Source organism: Amia ocellicauda, chromosome 4 (assembly GCF_036373705.1).
Source record: "Amia ocellicauda isolate fAmiCal2 chromosome 4, fAmiCal2.hap1, whole genome shotgun sequence".
Lineage (NCBI taxonomy): Eukaryota > Metazoa > Chordata > Actinopteri > Amiiformes > Amiidae > Amia > Amia ocellicauda.
In genome coordinates, this window is record NC_089853.1 from 19,904,741 (window position 1) to 19,927,367 (window position 22,627).

Here is a 22,627-nt window from a genome sequence, read left to right on the forward strand (position 1 = left end):
AAGTCCTTAATTCCATTGCCCTGGGCCTGCATCCCAGCCTGGGTGTATCTCTCTCTGACATCCTCTCTGCAACTGTCATGACATGGTGACAAGCTGATGAGCTGAAATAATGAAATAGCAAAGCATGCATTGTTGTCAGGCATCTGAAACTTTTTTTCCCAGCATATCTTTATTTTGTTTATTTGTTTTGTGCACCAAATTGTGAGCAACAAAAGCTGTCTGACTTAGCATGCTGACAACATGTTTTGCTGCTTTGTCAATTGGGCAATAAATACATAGTGAATGAGGGTAAAATCTCCATAACTTTGTAGCATTTAAGAAAATGCGTTGTGACATCATTGTAAACAGAGCGATATATGTTTTAGTCCCAAGACACCAAGCTTTCAATCTATTCATAGAAAAATAAAATAAGGGAAGAACAATGAGATTCAGGTTTTCTGGTGTTCCGGCCCCTGCTTCTCACACACTCAGTCCAGCAGGGCTTATACCAACAACTCAGTCTGTTTTTCTTTTTTCTGCAATATAAAATGACCCTTTAGGCCTGAAATTGATATTTTTGGTTGTCCCTTTGAGCTTTTGTTGTTTGACTGGTGCTCAGTGTGACTCGGACAAAACACAATAACCCTGTGTCAGAAGCCATCATTCATATATCTGCATCATTACCCTGGAAGCCCTGATGCCACAATGGCGTACACCTCTTAAAGGCTAAAGTAGAAAAGCTTTTCAGGGACAATGATTTTTTTCAATAGATATATACAGTATATATATTGCTAGAGGTACAAGAAAGAAGCTAATCATTGCCTACCCACTGCTTTTGGATAGAGCCTTAAAGAGTCTGACACGGTGCTGCAGAAAGATAAAGATACAGTGAGCGCCACACTGGAGCCTCATTCACCAGCCCTAATAATTGCTAATAATTACCCACTGTCAGAAACATGGGCAGGCTTTATTTATTAATTAATTTATTTGTATTATTTTTTTTTTATTCCTAAATGTAATACTTTAGTTGGGTCATACAGAATAGTGTTGTACACCTGGGTTTCAGAAGCTGCGTCCAGTCACTGTCACTTGCCATTTGTACTTTTGTCAGTAGAAAAACAACTCTACACAACACTACAGGAAATCTGAGTCTTCTGAGGGATTTAACGCTAACTTTAACCATAGACAAATTATGCATGAGAAGTGCTTTAGGCTTTGTTTAAGTTTAGGGTTGGACTCCAAGGAATATAATTTGATTAATTGAACACCTGTGTCAATCTTTCATTTCATATTGCCATAACAAGAAACAACCAAACAAACAAACATTACAGCATAGTAACACCAAAATTTGCTGAAACGTTAACTCCACAGGCCAGAACCAAATGAGTTCGATCTGCTGACACGAAGGAAAGCTGTCTAGACAACTTCAGCCTACTCCTTCACAAAACGGGCCCTTTTTTTATGATCTTTTTCCCACCTCCCCAGAAGTGGCTGCAAACCTGGGGTGGCTTGAGTCCAACAGCCTGCAGCCCAGCGAGCCACAGAGCCCCACAGAGAGGAATGTCTGGCTCATTAGAGGGGTGTGTTCCTCGGCAAGGGGGCTCAACAGGTTAAAGTTCGCAAAGATGAAATGTGCAAACAGCACTGCGGCTGGGAGATTACAGAGCCACCCTGGTGGAGGCAGGGGAAGTGTAAAGAACCTGGGATTGGAGTGGGCACACAAACACACACACACACATGCACGCACACACACGCACACGAGCCAGTAATTCATTGTAGCACTGATGGGCCGCAGTCGTTCAGAATAATGACTCTCCAGTCCCTAGCACTTCTCCACTCCTGGGACTTCAGGACAGATCCGGGGAGCTCATCTGCTAATACAGGTCTACATTTCAATATTAAACGTAACTGGGCAGTGGCTCTCATTCTGTTTGCCCCTCGGCCCAGCTGGTTGTGCTAACACAGCTAACATACATAGTTCTAATTTTAAAACATGCACACATGCACTCCTACAAAGGCAAACATGTAATTATCATTCAAATGCAATACCAATACAGTACACTTGGAGACTTTTGAATTATTTGCTTCATATTTTGATGGGTTTTTAAAATTTAAATTTGAGATTAAGGTGGATTGGGTGCAGGACGAAATGTCCAAATGCCAGACAAACTGGCTCTGGCTCGCAGACCCATGTTTGGAAACCACTAAAACGGAGCATTCAGGGAACTGAAAAGAGTTCCATGAGATTATATTTGAATAAATGTTCTTCATACCAGGCTCTGGAGCAGAAGGTGTATCAGTAATTTCAAAATTATTTCCAGGTCTTTCCTTTCCCCTGTATTTGCTTCTCAATAAAGACAAAATATAGGTAAACACCAAATAAAGGGAATATCACCACTGAATTGAATCTCTCCATACTGTCAGAGTAGCAACAAATTTACACCAGAATAAAAAAGTCTTCTGTGCATGTGTCCACACAGCTTCCTGTAAAGCATTATCCTATAACTGTTTTAAACTTCTCTATATTTCTTTCTATTTTACTGGCTCCTTTCTGTCAGGTCTTGCCTGTCATGTTGTGTTGCCAAATCTCTTTTTCAAAACAACCTTTCAGTTCACTCGCTACTCCTCTTAAATTCACTGCACTGACCTTCTGAACTCCAAAGTATTGGCTGTCTGCGTTTTTCGTTCACCTGTTAGGAAAAGAAAATGAGATCTCTGACAACCTTTTCTGTTGGATTTAATCCCACTGCTTCATCACTGAACCTCATAGTCAGCCTGCACTTCTAATGTTGAGAGGTCATCTTCGGCCCCAGAACATGTTCTTCCCTCAAAATTCACTGCATGCTTTTCACTGGCCACTTCTCAGGTGTAAAAAAATAAGTAAAACAAACTCCCATTATTCCTTAAACATTTAAAGAAACGCTTAATTCTCATTGTTCCTAATTAACACTGGACAACAGGTAAGCTAGTGTAGAAATAAGGGCAGCAGAAGTTATTCAGTTAGTATAAATGTAGGTGATTTGAGTAATTTTATAGCGCCCTTCACGACACAAACATCAGCCCTTTATCAGAACAGAGAGTAATGTAACACAATTGCATGTATTTATTTTCCATTCCAGACATTGTTAAGTAAATCCATTAGAGTGTGTTTCATAATTTATGGCAAACTTTTTAAATTGCGCTGTGCCACCACTGTTGGGAAAAACGGTCTTTTGGTCTTGAGATTTCATAAATCAGCCTTTCCAGACAGCAGGCACTGGGGTTGATATTAAGAAGGATAGCGTAATCCTGCACCCAGATCAATACTCCCGGCACAGCAAACTGATTTGTCTTCACTCATGCTGTTGTTTGAACAGCGTGGCTATTGGGAATTATTATTGCGATCAGCACACAGAACAACAGGCTGTTGCTGTTTATTTTCAATACGAGACGCCCGGCTGTTCCGTAAGCATTATGCTATGAGGATGTGAAATCAGAGCAACATCTGTCCAAAAGGATTCTGAAATCACTTTGTTTTGTTTTCTTGCCCTGCATTAGGAAGAAGCTCATTATTGTAATTGACCTGTAATGTCAAATCACAGCTAGTGGGACATTTCCAAGCTATCCTCACTGAGATCGGTATTAGATGCTCATGGTTTTCATGGGACAGGTTATCTTTTTCTGTGCTTACCCTAACCCCACTGTCCTGACTCCTTACTCTCCTAAACTTGCGTCTCAAACCTAGTAAAAGACTTGAGAAGAGGCACTTTGTGTGGGTTACAGCTGGGCCCCTGCACTCGCTTACTCTGGCCTCCTCCCTGGCAATGTGCCGGATCGCAGGCGGCCTGGCACTCCACAGCAAAGGCTTTGGTAGCTGTGGGTCTCCTGTGTGAGGCGACACCAATGACAGTGGGCACACTGGGATACGTATTCTGTTCCTTGTTTAGTGATTGTTGTTGTTGTTCTTCCCCCTGCGAAGGTCACCAACAGTCTGGAGCAGCAGGGCACCGAATCCAGCCTGTGTGAGAGGAACACTGCGGGCTTCAGCACTCAAGGTGAGAAGAGTTCAGCCTGGGATTGGATTGACTGGGGTCCCATTGCACATCCTGATCCGAGGGCTGTAGTCCAGCAGGTTTTATGCGTCTCTCTAAACCACCCAAGAACTGGGGAACATATTGAAAATTGGTCAGGCAAGGCCAGTTATTAGGTGAGTCAAGCTAGGAGGGAGGAGGTGGCAGATTTAGTTCCTAGATGGGGACTGTAGTGTAGTTTTATTCCAACTGGAGTACTCAGTTCCTAAATTACTTTCATTACAGATTACACTGGCTGGCATGCAATATTCAGTGGATACAATACATGGTATCCTGAGAGCTTTCTGAAGCCCAGAGAGAAGGGTTAGATTCATCCACTTAACTGTGTGGTAATGAGACCAATTCAGCAGTGGAGAGCAGGTTTGGGACCCAGAAATGGAGGTGGACACAGCTGAGTTAAGAGCTCAGGTGGAATGGGAACCTATGGAAACTGGTTTAATTTAATTTAAGTTGGTAAACGCTAATTTAAGTTTGCAGAAGTAAAAGTAAATGTGATTTTTTTTTTGGGGGGGGTTAAGTGTTTTGGGCCTCAGTCCTTTCAGGGCGTACTAGTGTAATAAAACAGGATATGGACTGTGGGAGTATAACCCATGTCTTCCACTCTGTAGCAGGAATTAAATCCAAATAGCAATCAAGTCACTTAATTTGTCCTTAATTTCTTAATTAAACCGTGCTGTTGACGATCACTTACATGATTTAGGCTTAGCTGGAATAAAGGTTTGCACTAGAGTGGAATATAAGTGTCATGGGCGCCCCCAGCTGTTTACCTGTAGGCACTGCATGTTCCTTGTTCAGGCAGAGAGCTTGTAAATTGGTACAAATAGAAATTCACACCTCAAGACCATAGTTTTTTTAACAGTTATTAAATGTAGTTCAAAGTTTGCAAAAATAAAATAAATTATGGAAGGATTTCAAAAGGATACTTGTTTGTCTTCATAACAATAAAAGTTCCCTCAATTTCCTTTTTTATGACAGTGTGCAGAAGAGAATTGCTTTCAAAGTATTTGTTTTTCCAGACTAGATTTGCTCTGCATCTTCTGGAAGTAAATGTCAAGGTTTAGGAGTCCAGACCCATCACAGCTGTTAGGGAAGAGAGGACTGCATTCTTTTGGTTTGTTATTGATTTTCACTTAAAAAACACACAAACAGCTGGCATTAATTTTTTTATGTTTGACAATATGCAGCTAATTTCAAAAATAAAAAGCTTGGATCCTGTTAGTGTGTTTGGGGCTTAAGTACATTGGGCTAAGATGTGAAAGTTAACGATTCATGCACACTAATTTTAAATGAGATGATCCATTTATGCAATCAAAGTTCTAAGGTAATGCATTAAAGAGAAATGACACGTCAGCACAGTGCGACTTTAAATGAAGTCATTAGCGTGCTCGTGGAGGAAGACAGCTCTAGTGCTTTGGCAGCCCTTAATGAATGAATACTGTAATACTTTCACAGAAAATTGGAAACTAGAGACCCGTCTGCTTTATTTATCACCATATACACACTGGGGAGCAGAGTTTTCTATAACCTTGGAGCTCAGGGCCAGTTAAACCATCCCTTCCACTCCATCGCAGGACTTCACGCCACTGAGTATTTTAATCACTTAATTGACCCTTAATTGCATATCTCACCCTGCTGCTTAAGACCTGGCTGGAATGGGGTGGAATTGAAAAGCTTGGGTTGCCTGTTCAGAACCAGCCTGTTCTGCTGCCGGGGCATTCTCTGGATCCTGTAAAAAAATAATTTTGGGATCATTAACCTCCTAGCAGAACGGGTCAGATGGTCTCCTCTCATTTGCCACCTTTCTTATGTTGGTTTGTGCTTTGAAGAGTGTCCGTGCCCTGACCTGCCCTGTCCTGTGACCTGCAGCCTCTGTGGACAGCGCTTCCCTGATGGTGTCGGAGGTAGCTGACATGCCGGACCACAGCTGCTCCTCGGAGGACCTGTGCTCGCTGGAGGTGCAGGGCTCCCTGCGCTCCGCCGACTTCTCCCCCTACAGCACCATACGCACGGCTGCCACAGACGGCAGCTGCACCAGCCTGGAGCACAGCGCCCGTTGCGGACTGCGCCCTGGCCACTCTCACCACCACTCCCAGGGCTCCCCTGCTGGCGATGGGGAGGAGGAGGAGGCAGGCTTCAGCGAGTCCTCTCTGGACCGCTCCCACACTCAGGGGTCCAACAACTGCACCCAGGACCACTCCCCTGACTGGTCCTCTGAGAACAACAGCACGCTGGAGAGGGAGGGTCACATGATGCCCCCCACCACCACAGAGAGGGCAGCCACCTCCACCGCCACTGCCGCCGCCTCCACCTGCGCCCCATCGCCCTCCCCCCCACCCCGGCAGAAGAAGCTGTGCTTCAGCGTGTGGTCCCCCTCTTCTTCCTCCTCCTTCTCTCAGCCCCAGTCCAGCTCAGCCCTCAGCAGCACCTCACACTCCGGCAGCCAGGACCGGCCGCGGCGGCACCGGCGCTACAGGCTGTCCAGGATTGTCCGCTCCACCAGCGACCCTATCTCCTGCACGTCCATGTCTGGAAGTATGGGCTTCCCCTTCTTCATTTTTTTCTCCTACACTGCTGTCCTCTCTCTCCTTCATCATCATTGAACAGATTATGTTCTGCCTTTTCCTCTTCCTTCCGCCTCCGTCACAGCACTTAATCACCACATCACTGCTCAGTGGCACCCGGACACATTTTTCACTGTGCACTTGAATGGCATAATTGTTTTCCCTTCAGCGATGTTTTCTGCTCATCTGTTACATGCACAAAGGGATCACTAAAGAAGCTATTTAAAGTTGTTTTTGTTGTTTTTTAACTCCATAGTCAGTGCGTAATGACCAGCTGCTCTGTGCTCTAGAGATGACTCCATTGTGTTAATTAAGGCGCTGCAGTGAGAGGTGATTGTTATTGCCGTTCCCCAGCCTGACGGTGTTGTAACACTCCTGTCTGCCCTGTCCCATAGGCGACAGCTGTGGCGGCTCAGCTGCTTGTAATCAGGTTAATGATGACTCCCCCCAGACCTCACCTGAGCCAGGTATGTCATTACCCATGTTTACTGTACGCATAACCGCCATTATTCTCCTGCACCACCCAGCCGCTGCTGTTCACTAAACTGAACTAAAGACCGGAGGAGATAAGAACCTGGGATCCCTTAAGTTACCAGCTACCAAAACGAGCAGGACAGGCTCCAGACGGCCTCCTTTTGTGTGTAATGTCTTTCACAATTATGCTGCACTTGTTTACTCGGTATCAGCATCACTTGATAGATTGAAACATGGAGGGATACCAAAAAAATGAAAAAGAACAATGTTCTTCAGCAGCAGGGCATTATAAATCAAAGTCTGCATTTCTGTCCCCTTGTATAGAAAGTTGTAGTTTTGACAGTTTTTAACTACTTTATGTTTTTAGAAGTTTAATTTATTTATTTTTCTCAAATCACATTTAATTCTCAGCAGAATCATTAGTTAGAAAATGTAGGTGGAAGGCCCAATTATAGGCTGAACTACCTTTGCAGTTTTTAATGGCAAGCCTTTGACTGGCATTTACTTGAGATGAGCTCAGTCTTTAGCTGTGGGATTTCACTGTCCCTGCTGAGAGGATTCCTGGAGCAGGGGATTTCCCTTTGCTTATGCAACGAGAACGAAGAGCAAGAGAGCCACCAAAAACAAACTTAAAATCCATAATGGAAAGTTCACCAAAAAGAGTTTAATGTAAATTCATATATAAATGTTTGGTGATGTAGATTTAAGTATGTACAGTTAGGTCCATAAATATTTGGACAGTGACACAATTGTCATCATTTTGGCTCTGTACATCACCACAATGGATTTGAAAGGAAACAATCAAGATGTGCTTTTCGTGTTCATTTTCAATTTGAGGGTAGTTACATCCCCCCATCCCAAGAACAAGCAGGAACTAAAGGCAGCTGCAGTGCAGGCCTGGCAGAGCATCACCAGGGAAGAAACCCAGCATCTGGTGATGTCTATGGGTCCCAGACTTCAGGCAGTCATTGACTTCAAAGGATTTGCAACCAAGTATTTAAACTCACAATTGAATTCATAATTATGTTAGTTTGTCCAAATACTTTTGAGCCCCTAAAATTGGGGGCACCACATATAAAAATGGGTGTAATTCCTACACCGTTTACCCAATTTGGATGTAACTATCCTCACATTAAAGATGAAAGAAACATCTTGATTGTTTCTTTTCAAATGCATTGTGGTGATGTACAGAGCCAACATGATTACAATTGTGTCACTGTCCAAATATTTATGGATCGAACTGTATATTTTTTAAAATAATAGATGAACAGTTGGAGGCCTTTTCAAAGAAATTAAGTCTTGAAGGAAGTGAGATGATTGAAATGGTCAGAATAAACATTAAACCAATTGAAGCATATATTCCATGCAGAAAAAAAAAATGCTCATTAAATCTGCCTGCAAAGGAAATCCTGCTCTCACTGGTGCAATAAATAATAATGAGAACGGACACATTAACAGAGGAGACTAAATAAAATATGGTTACAGGCATTGGAAATGATCCTAATACAACCTAATATAACTCTCCTGAGTTCTGGATCTCGGCAGTGGTTTTAGGCAGGCAGTTCTGTGTTTCAAACCACAGTCTGTTGCTATGTGTTCTGTTACTTTCAGTCTCCTGCCCGGTGGTGGTGTCGTACCAGGCTCCGGCCAGACGCACGCCATTCTCCCGGAAGCAGCAGAGGGTAGACATCAGGCTGAAGCCCAGGGCTGTGCAGGCCATCACCAAGGAGAGACCCCGCTCCCTGGTGGACCTCAAGACATACAAGGACACCAAGATCCTGGTGGCCAAATTCCTGGAGCATTCCAGCTGCAACTTGCCCCCAGAGGTGCAGCACGTGGTCAACAGCATCAAGCACGTCATCAAGAGCGATGAGCGGCACATGGAGGAGGCCATCTTCAGTGCCAGCGTCATCGACCAGGTGCGCCACAGCCCAGTTTTATTTAATTTTAGGGGGGAATATGCTGCATGAAGGGGTTATGAAAAGATAATATAGATATTATAAGGTTGCATGGATTAAAATGGTCTTCAGCGAGTGGCTGGTTCTAGCGCTGTGTTAGTTCCCTAAAAAATAAAATGTACAGATATAACTAACCCGGCAGAGATTATTTTACTCAATTAGTGACATTTGTAAGCACTGACTGAAGCAGCTTTTTAAATAAATAAATAACCTGGATGAGAGGGGCTCCATTGCCAAGGTTGGAGAAGTCCAGGAGGAGAAAGATTGACCTCTGACCTCTCTCTCTGTGCCCAGGTTATGACGAGCTCCCAGCATTCAGTGCATGGCCCCAGGAAGCGCCCCCAGGACGACCTGCACCTGCAGAGCTGTGGGGCGCTGAGCTCGCCCTCCTCCTCCCTCCGGCGTGCACGGACAAACCACGCATCCCACCCTGACCGCCCACACAGCCTGATCGGAGTGTGCCGAGAGACCATCCTCTGATCACCCCCCGTCCCCACAGACGCACAGGGAGACAGATCCACACATGGACATACAGACTGACGTATAAACCGAGACACAGTCCAATCTTTTTTACAGCGTGCCAAACGAGAGGGCCATCAGTCAAGACAGAGCGTGGACATCAGGGGACTTGTCCTGTCCACACCAGGAATGTCTTCCTTCAGGGGCCCTTGTTTTCTTTTTTACAAAAACTGTTTAAACTGATGCATAAAGCCAATCAACCAAGACAAAAGGACGTCTTACAAAAAAAAAATCTGTGAATCTGCCTGCAGCGTTGCGTCTTCAGATTATTGCTGCAGCTGGAAAGTGCTCTCTCTCTCTCTCTCTCTCTCTCTCTCTCTCTCTCTCTCTCTCTCTCTCTCTCTCTCTCTCTCTCTCTCTCTCTCTCTCTCTCTCTCTCTCTCTCTCTCTCTCTCTCTCTCTCTCTCTCTCTCTCTCTCTCTCTCTCTCTCTCTCTCTCTCTCTCTCTCTCTCTCTCTCTCTCTCTCTCTCTCTCTCTCTCTCTCTCTCTCTCCCCAATTGTGCTGCCAGGAGCTGCAGATTATATCAATGGCCAAGACCAGGCAGCGAACAGTCAATGTAAACAACTTAAAAAGTTGGATTATTTAACTTACCTCAGTGTGTTTCAATTCTTATCAGTGTTATAATAATTAAATAAAAAATAAAAAAGGATGAATTTTTATCCTGGCATCATGCTATTATTGTTTTGCCTGGCTCAGGACTGCAATCCAGACATGGCAGGAGATGGTTAGTCAGTGGATTTTGTGGAAAACCATATATATTATCTATATGTACATACAGTTCACATCGTTATTCTCTTATTAGGTTCAGATGGGATAGTAAGTCAGTAACACAAGCAGTGCTACAGAACAGCAATGGCAGGAGTCAGTTCCCACCAGAGACTGGAATTCGTACACATGCGTACACACCCTCCTTGCTCCTGAAGGCACGGACAGGGTCCCAATGTGCCCTGGCACTGCATGTCGCTCTGTATTTCACGCTGCGCACGTAGCACAGTGCTTTGGCTATCGCAGGGTCCGTAGAAGCGCTACATAAGCAGAAACAATGTCGGGATGTTTTCAAAGGTTAGGTTTATTATTTTTATTTTTTTCCAGAATGACTTGATTCTATCTTCAGCTGCATGCAACAGGTAGGTTTTTTTTAAGTTTCATTTTTAGTACAGTAAATTCAAAAGCATTACTCAATGGTAAGGCTTATTCAGTCACAGTGTATTTAATTTTTTTCCCTCAAGGCTGTGGCCCAACATGAAGGGAAAAAAAAAAGTTTAGCGTGACTACCAGTTATCCCCTAATGGGTACAATACTTGACACAGTATGAATTATGTACACACATTCCAATACTGCTGATGGCTGTGGAATCAACTAAAACACAATACATTCACAACACCACTCACACTAAACCTGTTTCTGTAGGAAACTTTAGAACAGGGCACTGGAGTTAGAATACACATTTTAAAAAATACATTGAGATTCATGTCTTTATACACTGTCTTTTTTTTTTTTTTTTTTACTTACAGTTAGATTTGGTTTCAGGTTTTGCCAAAGTATAGCACTTTGCTTTCAAAAGTTACAATTCTCTGTTAAAAGTTTGGGGGAGGAAATTACAACCTCTGTAACGGTCAATATAAAAAAGTACCAGTACTGCTTAATTTTCAGATCAAATGAGAAATAAAGATGACTAACAACAGCAAAAAAAGTAATCTATTTTAAAGATGGTAGACTTCAAATTTGTCAACACGGTATCTTTGGACCTTCATTCTGGAGACAACCGAAAACTAATCCTAAACTTCAACGGGCAAGTTGAATCTCTAAGGCCTGCACACAGCCCTTCTTTCGCTGGCACATATTCAATATTTATAACAGGTTACAGGAGTGCTACCCTTCCTACTCAAACCCTCCTGTTCTAGCCAACCGCACTGCGATGAAGGCACATGCCAACACACTGTTTTAGCGTCGCTGCTGCACAGCCATGTTTGAGATGCACAGCGATGATGTCACAAGGCATAGTGTTCTCTAGGGCCGACTCTCAGCATCTACAGACTCTAGCCATGGGATTCCGGTGGAGAAGCTGAGCCACAGATTCTAGAACTTGAACCAGGCCCGGGCGGCCGATGGATCTCCCCCCAGTCCCAGTGCAGGAAGTCGGCTCAATGGGATGGTACATTCCCTGGGATGAATCTGCTGGTAGTCAGTCAATATTTACAGGACACACTGGCCTTCTCAATAAACCCCACTACCACTAATGCAAAAAAAGTTATGTATATATATTTATATATATATATATATATTAAAAAAACAACAACAATACCATGTAAATATTTATATGTATAAAAAAATAAACTGCCAACCCATTCATCCACTTGCTCTACAGTATCCGACTGGACGTACATCCCGAAACACAGACCGCACAAATAAATAACATCCATGTCACCAGCACTGATTCGCTTTTCTTTTTTTTTTTAGATAAAAGGTAAAAGTTCGTAAAATACTGTGAGCTTCCGTAAAGTGTTAGTGCCTACGAAATAAAAGGGAAGCAAACCCAAAATGAAAAGGGGATCCCCTTTTGGCCCACAAAAATAAAAAATTAAGTAGAGTAGGAGGAGATGGCGGTAAACTGCATTCATTAGGGACAGGGGAGGTGCGGGAGTTCTTCCATTGTAGTTTTTTTTTCTGTGCCACTTCCCCTCTCTGTCCCAGGCCCCCAGCTCCCAGGCGGTCCTGGATGGGGCAACTCCCTGTGCACTGGAGCAGCCATTCTCCTGCTAGATGTACATGGGGGTCTCCTGTCCTGTCAGCAGTCTGAACATCGCTGCCGGCATGGTCTTCATATGGATCTGGGGAGAAAACTGCAGCTCAGACACAGAGCAGACACTGGCACTGGCCTCCGCAGCGCATCTGCTCCAATAACATCCCGACACATATCCCCTCCTGCCAACCGCCACTGCACTTGCTGGTTGTGTCATGTGGTCCAGCAAGATGGCAATTATTAATTTACCCTTATGTCTGCAAACCGTAATGTACAGGCACCAGTACAGCCGAATACTGGGGTCAGTGTCAGGAGCTTTGCAATAGTAGTGCTTTCTTAAAAATATATATATATTTATGAAAAACAAACAAATAACATGGGTTTTGCATGGCACTCTGAAACATGTTGCTTTTCCTATGCAGTGTTTAGCAATTGTCACCTGGTGGATGACTCTGGTATTGCATCTCCCTATGTGAACTAGCCTTTATTACAAGTTCTGTCATTCAGGGACTGGCCATATACTGTCCTCACAGCCTACTCAATGAGGCATCTCAGCTGACAGGGGTAGAGTAATAGGCTGCTCGAACACATCTGCACACTGGTAATTCACAGGCTGGGACATATAAAGCAGCAGAAAATGTCAATAAAACTGCCCCCAAAAACACTAAATAAAACAAAGAGGAAAACACCATTCTTCACTTCTTGCTGTGTGTGAGACAATTCTAATGCCGTTGATCATTCAGTCCTGCTGTGTGTAACGCTACACGGCTGTGTTAACAGTGGTTCCTACCTCGCCCACTGAGTTGGACAGGGCCTGCACTATCTTCTCATGTGCCGTGGCCACCACGCTCTGCCCGTTGATCTCAATGATGCGGTGGCCGACTCGCACCCCCCCGCGTTCCGCGATGCCACCCCTCATCAGGCTGCAGATCTGCCAGATGGAGACAGGAGGGAGGGAGGTGTCAAAACCGCTCTCCTTTGCACTACGTTATCCCCTCCATACTCTACAAATTCATGACATCAATACGAAGATCCTGAAGTGTTTCATTATTAACAATCTCAGATGGTTTTATTTCACTGAGGTTCAGAGCCATCAAACACTGCACTTACCCAGTCAGAGATCTGCAATTAGAAGCTGAAATGCTGAAGTAACATGTAAGGTCTGTAGTCTGTGCAGTTAACTCCTATGCAAGCTATGCATGCCTTAACCACTGCCCACCACACGTGGGAGCTAGTGCTCTGTCCAGCTGAAGTGAAAACTGGAGAGTCCTGCACAGCACTGCAGCTTATGCTACTCAGTTTGTAGGTTTGTGCTGTGTGCCTTCAGTCATAATAACTTACAATTATAGTATGTATATTATATATATATTACGACTTCAGTAGAAAGGAAAACTACAGAGAATGCTAACACCACCCCGACCCCCACTCCCCCGTACTCACAATGCCATTCTGCACACTGAAGCCCAGCTGGTACTTGAGGTCTGGCCGCTTGATGAGCACGGTGGTGACAGGAGGACAGCTCACAATGTTTAGCTTCACCTGCGTCTGGTTCTTCAGGCCCTGCACCACACCGGCAGAGAGAGTGAGAGACAGTGAGGCAGATACCTCTCTTCTGGCTATAGCGCACTTTTTTTTTTGTTTTTGTTTTTTGTTATGGCCATGGTCGTTGCCCGTATGGATACCCAGGTGAAATTAAATCGAATAAAAATCTATATATCATTTATATATCGATATCTCTATCTCTATCTCTTTTTTTTGTGTGCCTGCTTCTTGGAATGTGTGACTTGCGCATTACGTTGTACATGTGCGTCTGTGTCCATGTTTGTGTGTCCTTCTCTGTCCCTCCGTGTGTCCGAGTCTGCCTCAGACCGCTGCCTCTGGTCTGACTGGGGGCGGGGCTCTATGTCGATCACCCTTGTTGTTGGGAAGGCACCACAAAACCAACCTTGATGATGCCCTGGCAGGTGGCAAGTGGGAGGCCCACCAGGCTGGTCCCATTGATGGACATGATCTGGTCCCCGATGCTCAGCTTGCCAGAGCGTGCCGCCGGGCCCCCATTCATCATGTTGGCAAGGATGACGGTGGGCAGGATGGAGCCCCAGCCAGACTCCACGATCACCACGCCAAGGATCTCCCCCTTTACCTTCTCCAGCTGCAGCTGTGGGGCAGGGAGGGAGGCAGGAAGGGACAGAGAAAGGGAAGGATGGAAACAAGAGGGAGAGGCAGAGAATGATAGGGAGATAGATAAGCCTGTCTTCAACAACCACAGTCCAAAAACAGCCGAGGGGGGGATACAAAAAAAACAACACATAATGGAGACAACACATTTTTGTAACTCTTTATTTTGTCATTATTAGTCAAAGTATCTGCCCCCTTTGTCTCATCAAATCTTTTCCGACAGCAAATAGGTTTAGCTGATGTTCTGTACGTCAGCAGCAAAACTACTAACGTCACCCACACGCCTGCCAGACACAGTTAAAATTAAAATAAAAAAATCTTCAGAAAAATCCTTTTGCGTTTATGTAACAGTAATTTCAAAAGCTCAAACCTCTTTACAGTTTTCTGAGTTGGAGAAATGAATGAGGTCATCATTGTACATCTCCTGAGTATTAATGATGTCGCTGTATTCTTTCTGGCTGAGGTCCTCGGGGTTGATGCCATTGGCTCTCAGGAACTCTTGGTAGGCCACACTGAATGCCTGCCCAATAGACTGTGCGATAAGTTGTGCCTGTGGGAGAAAAACAAGCATATTTCTTTTGCTGGAAAACAATCAATTTAAAGTGACAACCTACATGAAAGCAAGAGACAGATTCTTTCCAGATGGCCAAACTGAATTTAATGTACCACAGCTATGCAGACCAAGTGCAATAATGTGATAATCCATTAGGATGCATATAGTCATTTTATTTATTAGAGTGTAAATGTGTCTTCAGTAGCATATTCTTACATCTTCTCTTTTAAATGATGCTTGATCAGATCCCACAAACGAGCCAGGGCTGATTTTCAATTTTTAAAACAAGTTGTTCCCATCTGCCACTGCAGTGGCGCGCTGGCTTGCTTCCCACCGCTATCGATCCTCAATGAAAACCCCACACACTGCTAATGGACCACCATGTCGGACTGCTTCTGTGAAAAGACAGCCTGACTGGATTATCCTCCAATTTATTGCAGAGCCAAATGTGTGGATCTTTTACAACCAGCAATCGGCTACAGGGTTATCACCATGTGAAGACACTTTAGTCATATTTTAAATGTGTGTACACAAGCTGCATTTATAGCTGGAATATAGATTACTTACTATACATTTACAAATTGTCACCCTTGAGCAAGGTCCTTTACCGAGATTGCTCCAGTATAAACACAGCTGTACAAATGGGTGAATATATGTAAAAATGATGTGACGTAAGTCGCGCTGGATAAGCATATAACAATTATTCAGCCTTTTAGGAAATATATAGATTCTCGGTTATTATTAGAATGATTGAAGTTGAAGGAAACCTGAACGAGGATACTGTAATCTTCACCACTGCACTCAATGACTTTGTAAAGCTCCTGCTTTGTTCCGCTACAAATTATATTCCTGCAGAGCAGCAGGGAAAAAATGTTAAGATTAGCTTCTAAGTACAATAGGCTGAGATGGTTTATTTGCAACGCCTGTCTTTTGTCTTGAGTGAAATTGGGAAACAACTGCCATGAAACGCGATTCATGCAGTCAATGCTGATTATTAGATCAAGTTAAGGTTATTAACACACCAAAACTGCAAAGAGCACAAACAAGCAACAGAATACAAGCCTGACACAGAATACAAAATGCATCCTCTTCACTGTCACCACTGACACGCATGCAAAGAGCTCCTCACGATTGGAATTTCATGGCAAGACAGAAATCAAGCTGCCCCATCTCACAAAAGACAGAAGCTGGCTCAGCTCTCTTCTGTGGAACGAATGGATTTTATTTTTCTATACACCTGGAGCTAAATTATAGGGGGATTAACACTAATCTGAAAATAAATCTGAGTTAATACTGGAACTAAGCCTATTTTATTTTTTCCAACCCCTGTAACAAATAAATAATGTATCAGTGGCATTTAATAAAGCATTTTCAGATTGCCAGCCCGATATAAACTCATAATATTACCGGGAACAACAAAATAACCAAAAACATAATAATCTAAGATCAGCATTTATGAAGCCATTTCACATTTAAAGTAGGTGACACCGCTTTAGTGAAAGAAGCAAGAAAATGGCTCAAGTATAAATACTGACTCATCTGTCTTTGTATATCACTGCATCTAATTAGATTGGTGTAATCTGAAAGAAACTGCAATGCAGGGGCAGGCTTCATAGTACAGAAACACAGCTTGTGATTGAGAAATACTGTTATAAAGTAGCAAAGTGTTTTGAGATGACTAAACACTTGGTCATACTGGTCTGCCATTCATGCAGTTCAATATCCTAATTGTTCTTTCTGTTTTGGTTTGTTTTTCCCCTTCCATTTTCACCAAGTTTTCAACCAACCTTGCTTCAACCTGAGGACATTCTTGTCTTCTCTTCCAGCATAACGTTCTGATTAGAGTGTGCTGTGTGGACATTTGGTGTGTTTTGTCAGCATTTGACAAAAGATGCCTTAGCTAAAGGCCTCTACTCTGGGTCCCAGAAAGCAGGCAGCACACACTACTGGAAACTTAAATTGTCATCTTTGAAATGCAATACATGCAGTTCAGGGTCCTGAAAAGCCACAGATCTGCCTCTGCCCACACACCCACACCCATGCCCCCATCTACGGCCACCCCTCACTCCCATATCTCCTGAATAAAATAAGTCCTGTACTGAATCTCGCTTTGTAAATTACATGGCTCATAACCTGATCGTAAAAGAACAGGAGACAGGGCTTGTAATGGCCAAGGTAATGGAGCAAAGACTACTAAGGAAACCAAAATATATCAATCTTAAAAATACATTACTGCTTTAGGGACAATTAAAGTGGAAAGGGGGTGAGAGAGAATGTGAGCAAAACATTTATATAAGTTAACAAAGTCTTGAGTGTAGTAACACACATCTGGGACAGAGTAGTAAGTAGTAATTCATCCCCATCTAACCATCTAATCAATACAAATAAAATAATCGTGCACTACGAGGGAGCCTCTGTTAGCCTCCCCAGAGTCAGTGCACAAGGACTCTAGATTGGCCACACTCACGTCCTCAGACTCGAAGACATGGCAGATCATCTTGTACTGCTTCTTCCCCTCCTGGGTGCCGGGCGTGGTCTCGATGCAGTCCTGCGAGGCGGAGCGCGGCATGCGGCGTCGCGCCATCAGAACCACAATGTTCCCGATGTCTGCAATGTAGGAGATGGTCCGCAGGGCATTGTCCATCATCGTCTCCTGGACACGACAGTAAACACAACAGGATGACAGGCTAAGCACCCTGGGCAGTGGTGGACAGAGAAGTAACCGCTGACCTGTTTAAAGTGGTCAGGAAGAGTCCCCAGGAATTGCACAGTACAGAACAGAACTCGCTGGCTACAGTTTATAAGTTTGCCCAGCCACTCCAGTACATGAAAACCAAGCTGATCACTGCTGCATAAAGAACAGTTAGTGCTGCTCGTTAATGTAAAGTTTACGGAATGCTTGTACCTTCATGGAAGGTACACAGAAACACAACACAACTTCAGACTGCTGCTGCATATGTTCCAGACAACTCTTCTGCCTTTTCTTCTTCTTTTATTTACTTACTTTGCTTATGAATTTTACATGGGTTTATTTTGGAGGATGCAACGAAGACTCCCACCCGCTTCCTTGATAAGCAAGCTGGAAATTATTGTGGAGGCGGCTTTTAAAAAGTCAAACGTGCCTTTAGGTGAACGAAATACAGTCCATGTCTCTGTGTGCCCTTCAATGACTCACAGCACGCATTCGCGGGGCATGGCTAGGGAGGCCTGGAGTTTAATTTGGTTTGATTTTGTGCTGTGCTGTGCTGTAGAGTGACGGTAAGAAAATTCATGGGATAACTTCCTGATGCATTTCAATAGAATCCCAGAGGCAAGTACAACATGCTGGAGGCTGTGCCATCATAAACGCTTAGCTCAATGTTACCAAGAGTTAATACATGCGGATCTACTGAGCTGCGCTATTAAGAATGCAGTGCGGTATCTGAATACCTGCACTGCCCACGGCCTTTGCCCTGTGCCATTATCTGAGATGGCAGGGGTCCTGGCATCGCATTTGAAACCATATTGTCCTCTGCAGACCATGCACAATGTACCCAGCTGTAATTAGCTTGATCTTCTTCACACACTTCCTGAATATAAATATGGATCCACAGCGTAGCTTTTTTAATAAAGTGCTAAATTTTCCTTCAGTCACAGACATTCAAACAGATTGCCTGAATTAAATTAATCTCTTTTGTGAACTCCCTTATAACACCCTGCCCTGTATGAGTAACTTTCTCTGTGCCTGCTTCAATTATTGATGCGAGTCTTCCTGCAGTGGTTCAGAGGGTCTCTGTCAATCTCAGTGGGATATTCTAGACTTAATTTGGGCCCTGTTTAAACTTCTCTGGAGTTTAATGAGCAACTGTTAGCTTCTGGGTGCAAAAAAGCGACAATCTTCCAAGGTCAATGGTTATGACATTTTTAAAAGAACCTACTGCTTCTTAATTTAATAAATCTAACCTGCAATCAGCACATTAGCTGCAAGAAGTAAACTTGAGCAACTGAGCCGACAGGGTTTCTGTATTCTCAGTAGATACTCTCATCCTGTGCTGTTGAAATCACCAATATTTGGCAGCAGACATATTTCTACCAGTCTGTGTTACCTTCTTTGTACATAAAAAATAAATAACAAATACACACACACATACTTGCAATCACACACAACTGAACTACTAAAGTAATAATAAACACACTACCAGTGGTGTTGCTTTAGGAATGCGATAAACAGTCATTCCACAGTGAGTGATGGTTCATGAATTATAGACCTGTTCCTTTTATTTTTTAATTTAGGGCAAGCTTTAGAGGGGGATGCGAACAAAAAGGTCTGTTTTCAGCATCGAGCTCACTTCTTCAGGGTTCAGTGTGTGAGCTGCCCTTGATGGTGCTGCTAATGGGGGTGTATCTGCAATACTTATAAGAGGAGAATTCAGAGTAATCCAAAGCCGTGTCTGATGTCCCAGAGCTGCCACTCATCTCATGCCTGTAAATAGGCTGTCCTCACTACACAGCTGTGAAAGGACACAGTTATGAACAGAGGGGAAAAAGTGTCAATCTTTATAGAATGAACGAGGTTAAATCCATTCCGCGTGGTTTGTTTTCAGGAATACAAAATAAAACAAGAATACCCGCCTCCAGCTGCAGTTCCTAAAGAGCACGCTTAAAGACGCAGGTGAGAGCGGCAGGGTTCACACAATTAAATAAAAGCAAACACGCACACCAACAGGAATAAAAACTGATGAGATTAAGCTATACAGACACAGAGATATACAGATCCATAGATAAACACAGACAACAAACATCAGGGGACTGGAGGAAAATACCTGGCAAATGGACAGGGAGACAGGAAAACTACATAGATCAATATTTTACCTTTTTTTCTTTCCTAACACAGGAAGAACAAATCCTGTCTGAGTCACATGCCAAACGTGTCACCAGTACACTACCTGGGAGTAGTCCTGAGCCTAGGTTAACCTGCACTGCTGTGCGGGGTGGGGTTGACACACTCCTGGGTCCTGAGCTAAGAGAAGCGGGCAGGGGGGCAGTTTGTTTACTCACTCTCCACCCCCACCCCCCATCTGTACTGCATCATTCAGGGTTATAACTCAGAATGCATTTGAGCAATATCCATTACCTCTTCCCTGGAGGCCAGGAATAGTGTACGCTTTCTGAGACATATCCAGATCTCTTAAACACACAAAAAAAGACAGAAACAAATAAATCGTACTCTGCTGTGTGTCACCATAAGACATTTGTAGCTTTCATTGGAAACTGATTAGTCAAATGCCAAGTGTTAAAGACAGGGTAAACCCCAACAGGAATAATAAGTATAAATTATGCATTTCAAATCTATTTATTATTTCAGCTGACAGCCAGACCTCCTGCCAGGACAGTGCACTCACCTCCCTTTTAAGAGAATTGTATAAGCTAAAAATTCCCCCAAAACATCCATTAATGGATATTCTGAAAGGCTCTTTGGCTTGAAAATCCTGTATATCCCCATTTTAAAGAATATTTCCTGAATTGTGCTTTTTTATTTTTAAATCTCTCCATTAACATGTTACATAATATATTTGAAAACTCATTCATCCCCCTGAAATACTGAACATTTGAGTATGAATGAAGTGCCAGTCCTTCTCACTTAAGGTCTGGCATTTTATGGTGAGGTTCACCTACTAAGACTAAAAACATTTCAGGGTACCATAGCTTTTATGCTGCTTGTGCCCTTAAATCAAACGAACTGAACAAAAAGAGAAAGAAGTGTGATTTCTTCATGTTTTAATATCCTATAATACAGGGGTGGCTAAGCCTGGTCCTGGAGAGCCGCAATCTTGCAGGATTTCCAGGTCTCTGTAAATTACCAATTAATAGATACCTTGAACACAGGGACATTTTGCCCAATTAAGACCCACAATTGGTTCAATTAAGCAGTTAATGATCTGGATAGAACAAGCCTATAGACCCTGCAGCTCTCCAGGACCAGAGTTAGCCACCCCTGCTACAGTAAAATACAAAGGACCACATTACTTAGACAAGTCCTGTGCCACATGTATGGTTTGTGGAATAAATTAAGCAAATTAAAACAAACAAAACCACTTGCATCAGTTTATAAGCCAATTACCAGATAGACCTTCTATTTCCTATCCACCTGAGAGGCATCAAGCCCAGTGTTTCTGTGCCAGCGGTGAAGCAGGTGGCATTACCTGTGTGTCTGCATTCAGCACCTTTATCCTCTGTGTGGAGATGAACAGGTCCACCTCAGTCAGCGTTTGGGCATCCCCTTCTGGGCTCTGCCAGGAGACAGGGAGAGAGCGATTAGAGTGTCCCCGGGCGCCATCAGCCTCCACACGCAAGGAGATGATAGTCTTCCAGAAGCAGCACAGAGCTGCAGTTAAAGGACGAGTCTTATAAACCTCCCGATCAGGACAGTTTAATCTTCATCCATAAATCATCAAATGTAGGTTAGACCTCACGGGAGACTACTAATAAGGAATAATTTACTGCACATGTAGATGCTGTTAGGTTATTTTGAACATGGCAAATAAGGCTCAATAAATTGCAAAACAATAAACATGTCCTCCTACTGCTGATGCTCCCGTTTTATTTTTGTTCGTTTTTTTTTTTTTGTTTGTTTTTTGTTTTTAATATGAATCACACTGACTACTACTGAATACGTGTTCAGAAAAGTTAGTATGAATTTGCAGTTAGACTACATACACATTTAGAACTGATGGAGCTCCAACAGGCAAGGCTCATAATGCCTTGCAGCCTACAACTCATCAATGGTCTTTCGTATAGTATATACTCAAATAAGCTCTGAGTTTTATCTGCGTATTGCGTTGCATATCTGCCAAGTTGAACTACAAAGAGGATAGACAGACGTAAATCAATATGACATTAAATGAAAATCAACACTACAGTACATGCATTACAAGGAAGATGCACAATGACAATGGAAGCTCAGTAACATACATGGCTTTAGATGATCAATGGAGCTGGGTTTCCAAAACAAGCGAAGACCACAAGAAAGTGCATGCATGTTGTGTCTGCTGGGGTCGCCTTGAACCATCGGCAGGTATTTGAGGTCTCTTCACAAGCATCAGCGAGGGAGAGTCAACCTTTCACTGATGACAATGATGATGATGGACAATACAAGGATTATGCTGCTATCCACCAGCAATAATGCTTCTTGTTCCCCGCCCCTCTCTGCCGACATTAACATGTCTAAGGGCAACCTCAAACACGATGGCTCAAAGCATATGAAAATGGAGGTGAGCAGACAGAATGGACGACCAGTCGAGTGCGCTGGATTTCGAATCGATTTACACACCCCCTTTCTCTTGATTTTGGCAGCCTTCTGAACCCTCTGCGTGGCATTGAAACAAAAACAGGGTTGTCAGACTTGGGGACAACAGAAAACACAAAGCAAATAAAAAATAAAACACAAAAATACAAGGTCCTGCCATCTCTGCTGGACTATTGATGATGGCGTATTTGTGTCCGACATTAACACATCAAAACAGCAATTAACATAATTGCTCTTTTATTTTTGTGTGTAAAGCGAGCCATAAATCATGCAAACATAAACCAATCTTGGGTACCAAAAGGGAT

The 22,627-nt window shown here is 43.4% G+C and overlaps 2 protein-coding genes across 2 annotated transcripts in view; one reads left to right on the forward strand and one right to left on the reverse strand.

Annotated features, from left to right (window-relative positions):
- The window catches only part of fam189a1 (family with sequence similarity 189 member A1), a 127,020-nt gene extending 117,146 nt beyond the window's left edge, over positions 1-9,874 (forward strand). Inside the window, exons 8-12 of the mRNA XM_066701274.1 lie at positions 3,938-4,013; positions 5,916-6,581; positions 7,006-7,077; positions 8,696-9,003; positions 9,337-9,874. Of these exons, the coding sequence (XP_066557371.1) occupies positions 3,938-4,013; positions 5,916-6,581; positions 7,006-7,077; positions 8,696-9,003; positions 9,337-9,522 (1,308 nt within the window). The 3' untranslated portion in view covers positions 9,523-9,874. The remainder of the gene's footprint in view (positions 1-3,937; positions 4,014-5,915; positions 6,582-7,005; positions 7,078-8,695; positions 9,004-9,336) is intronic.
- Positions 9,875-10,614: 740 nt separating this feature from the next.
- On the reverse strand, positions 10,615-22,412 carry LOC136748787 (amyloid-beta A4 precursor protein-binding family A member 2; the record flags this gene model as incomplete). Its single annotated transcript, XM_066702833.1, has 8 exons — positions 10,615-12,394; positions 13,097-13,237; positions 13,747-13,866; positions 14,252-14,464; positions 14,855-15,034; positions 17,505-17,690; positions 21,220-21,306; positions 22,347-22,412. Coding segments are annotated over 8 exons (1,065 nt in total), but the record flags the coding sequence as incomplete, so codon positions are not given.
- Between the last annotated feature and the right edge of the window lie 215 nt (positions 22,413-22,627).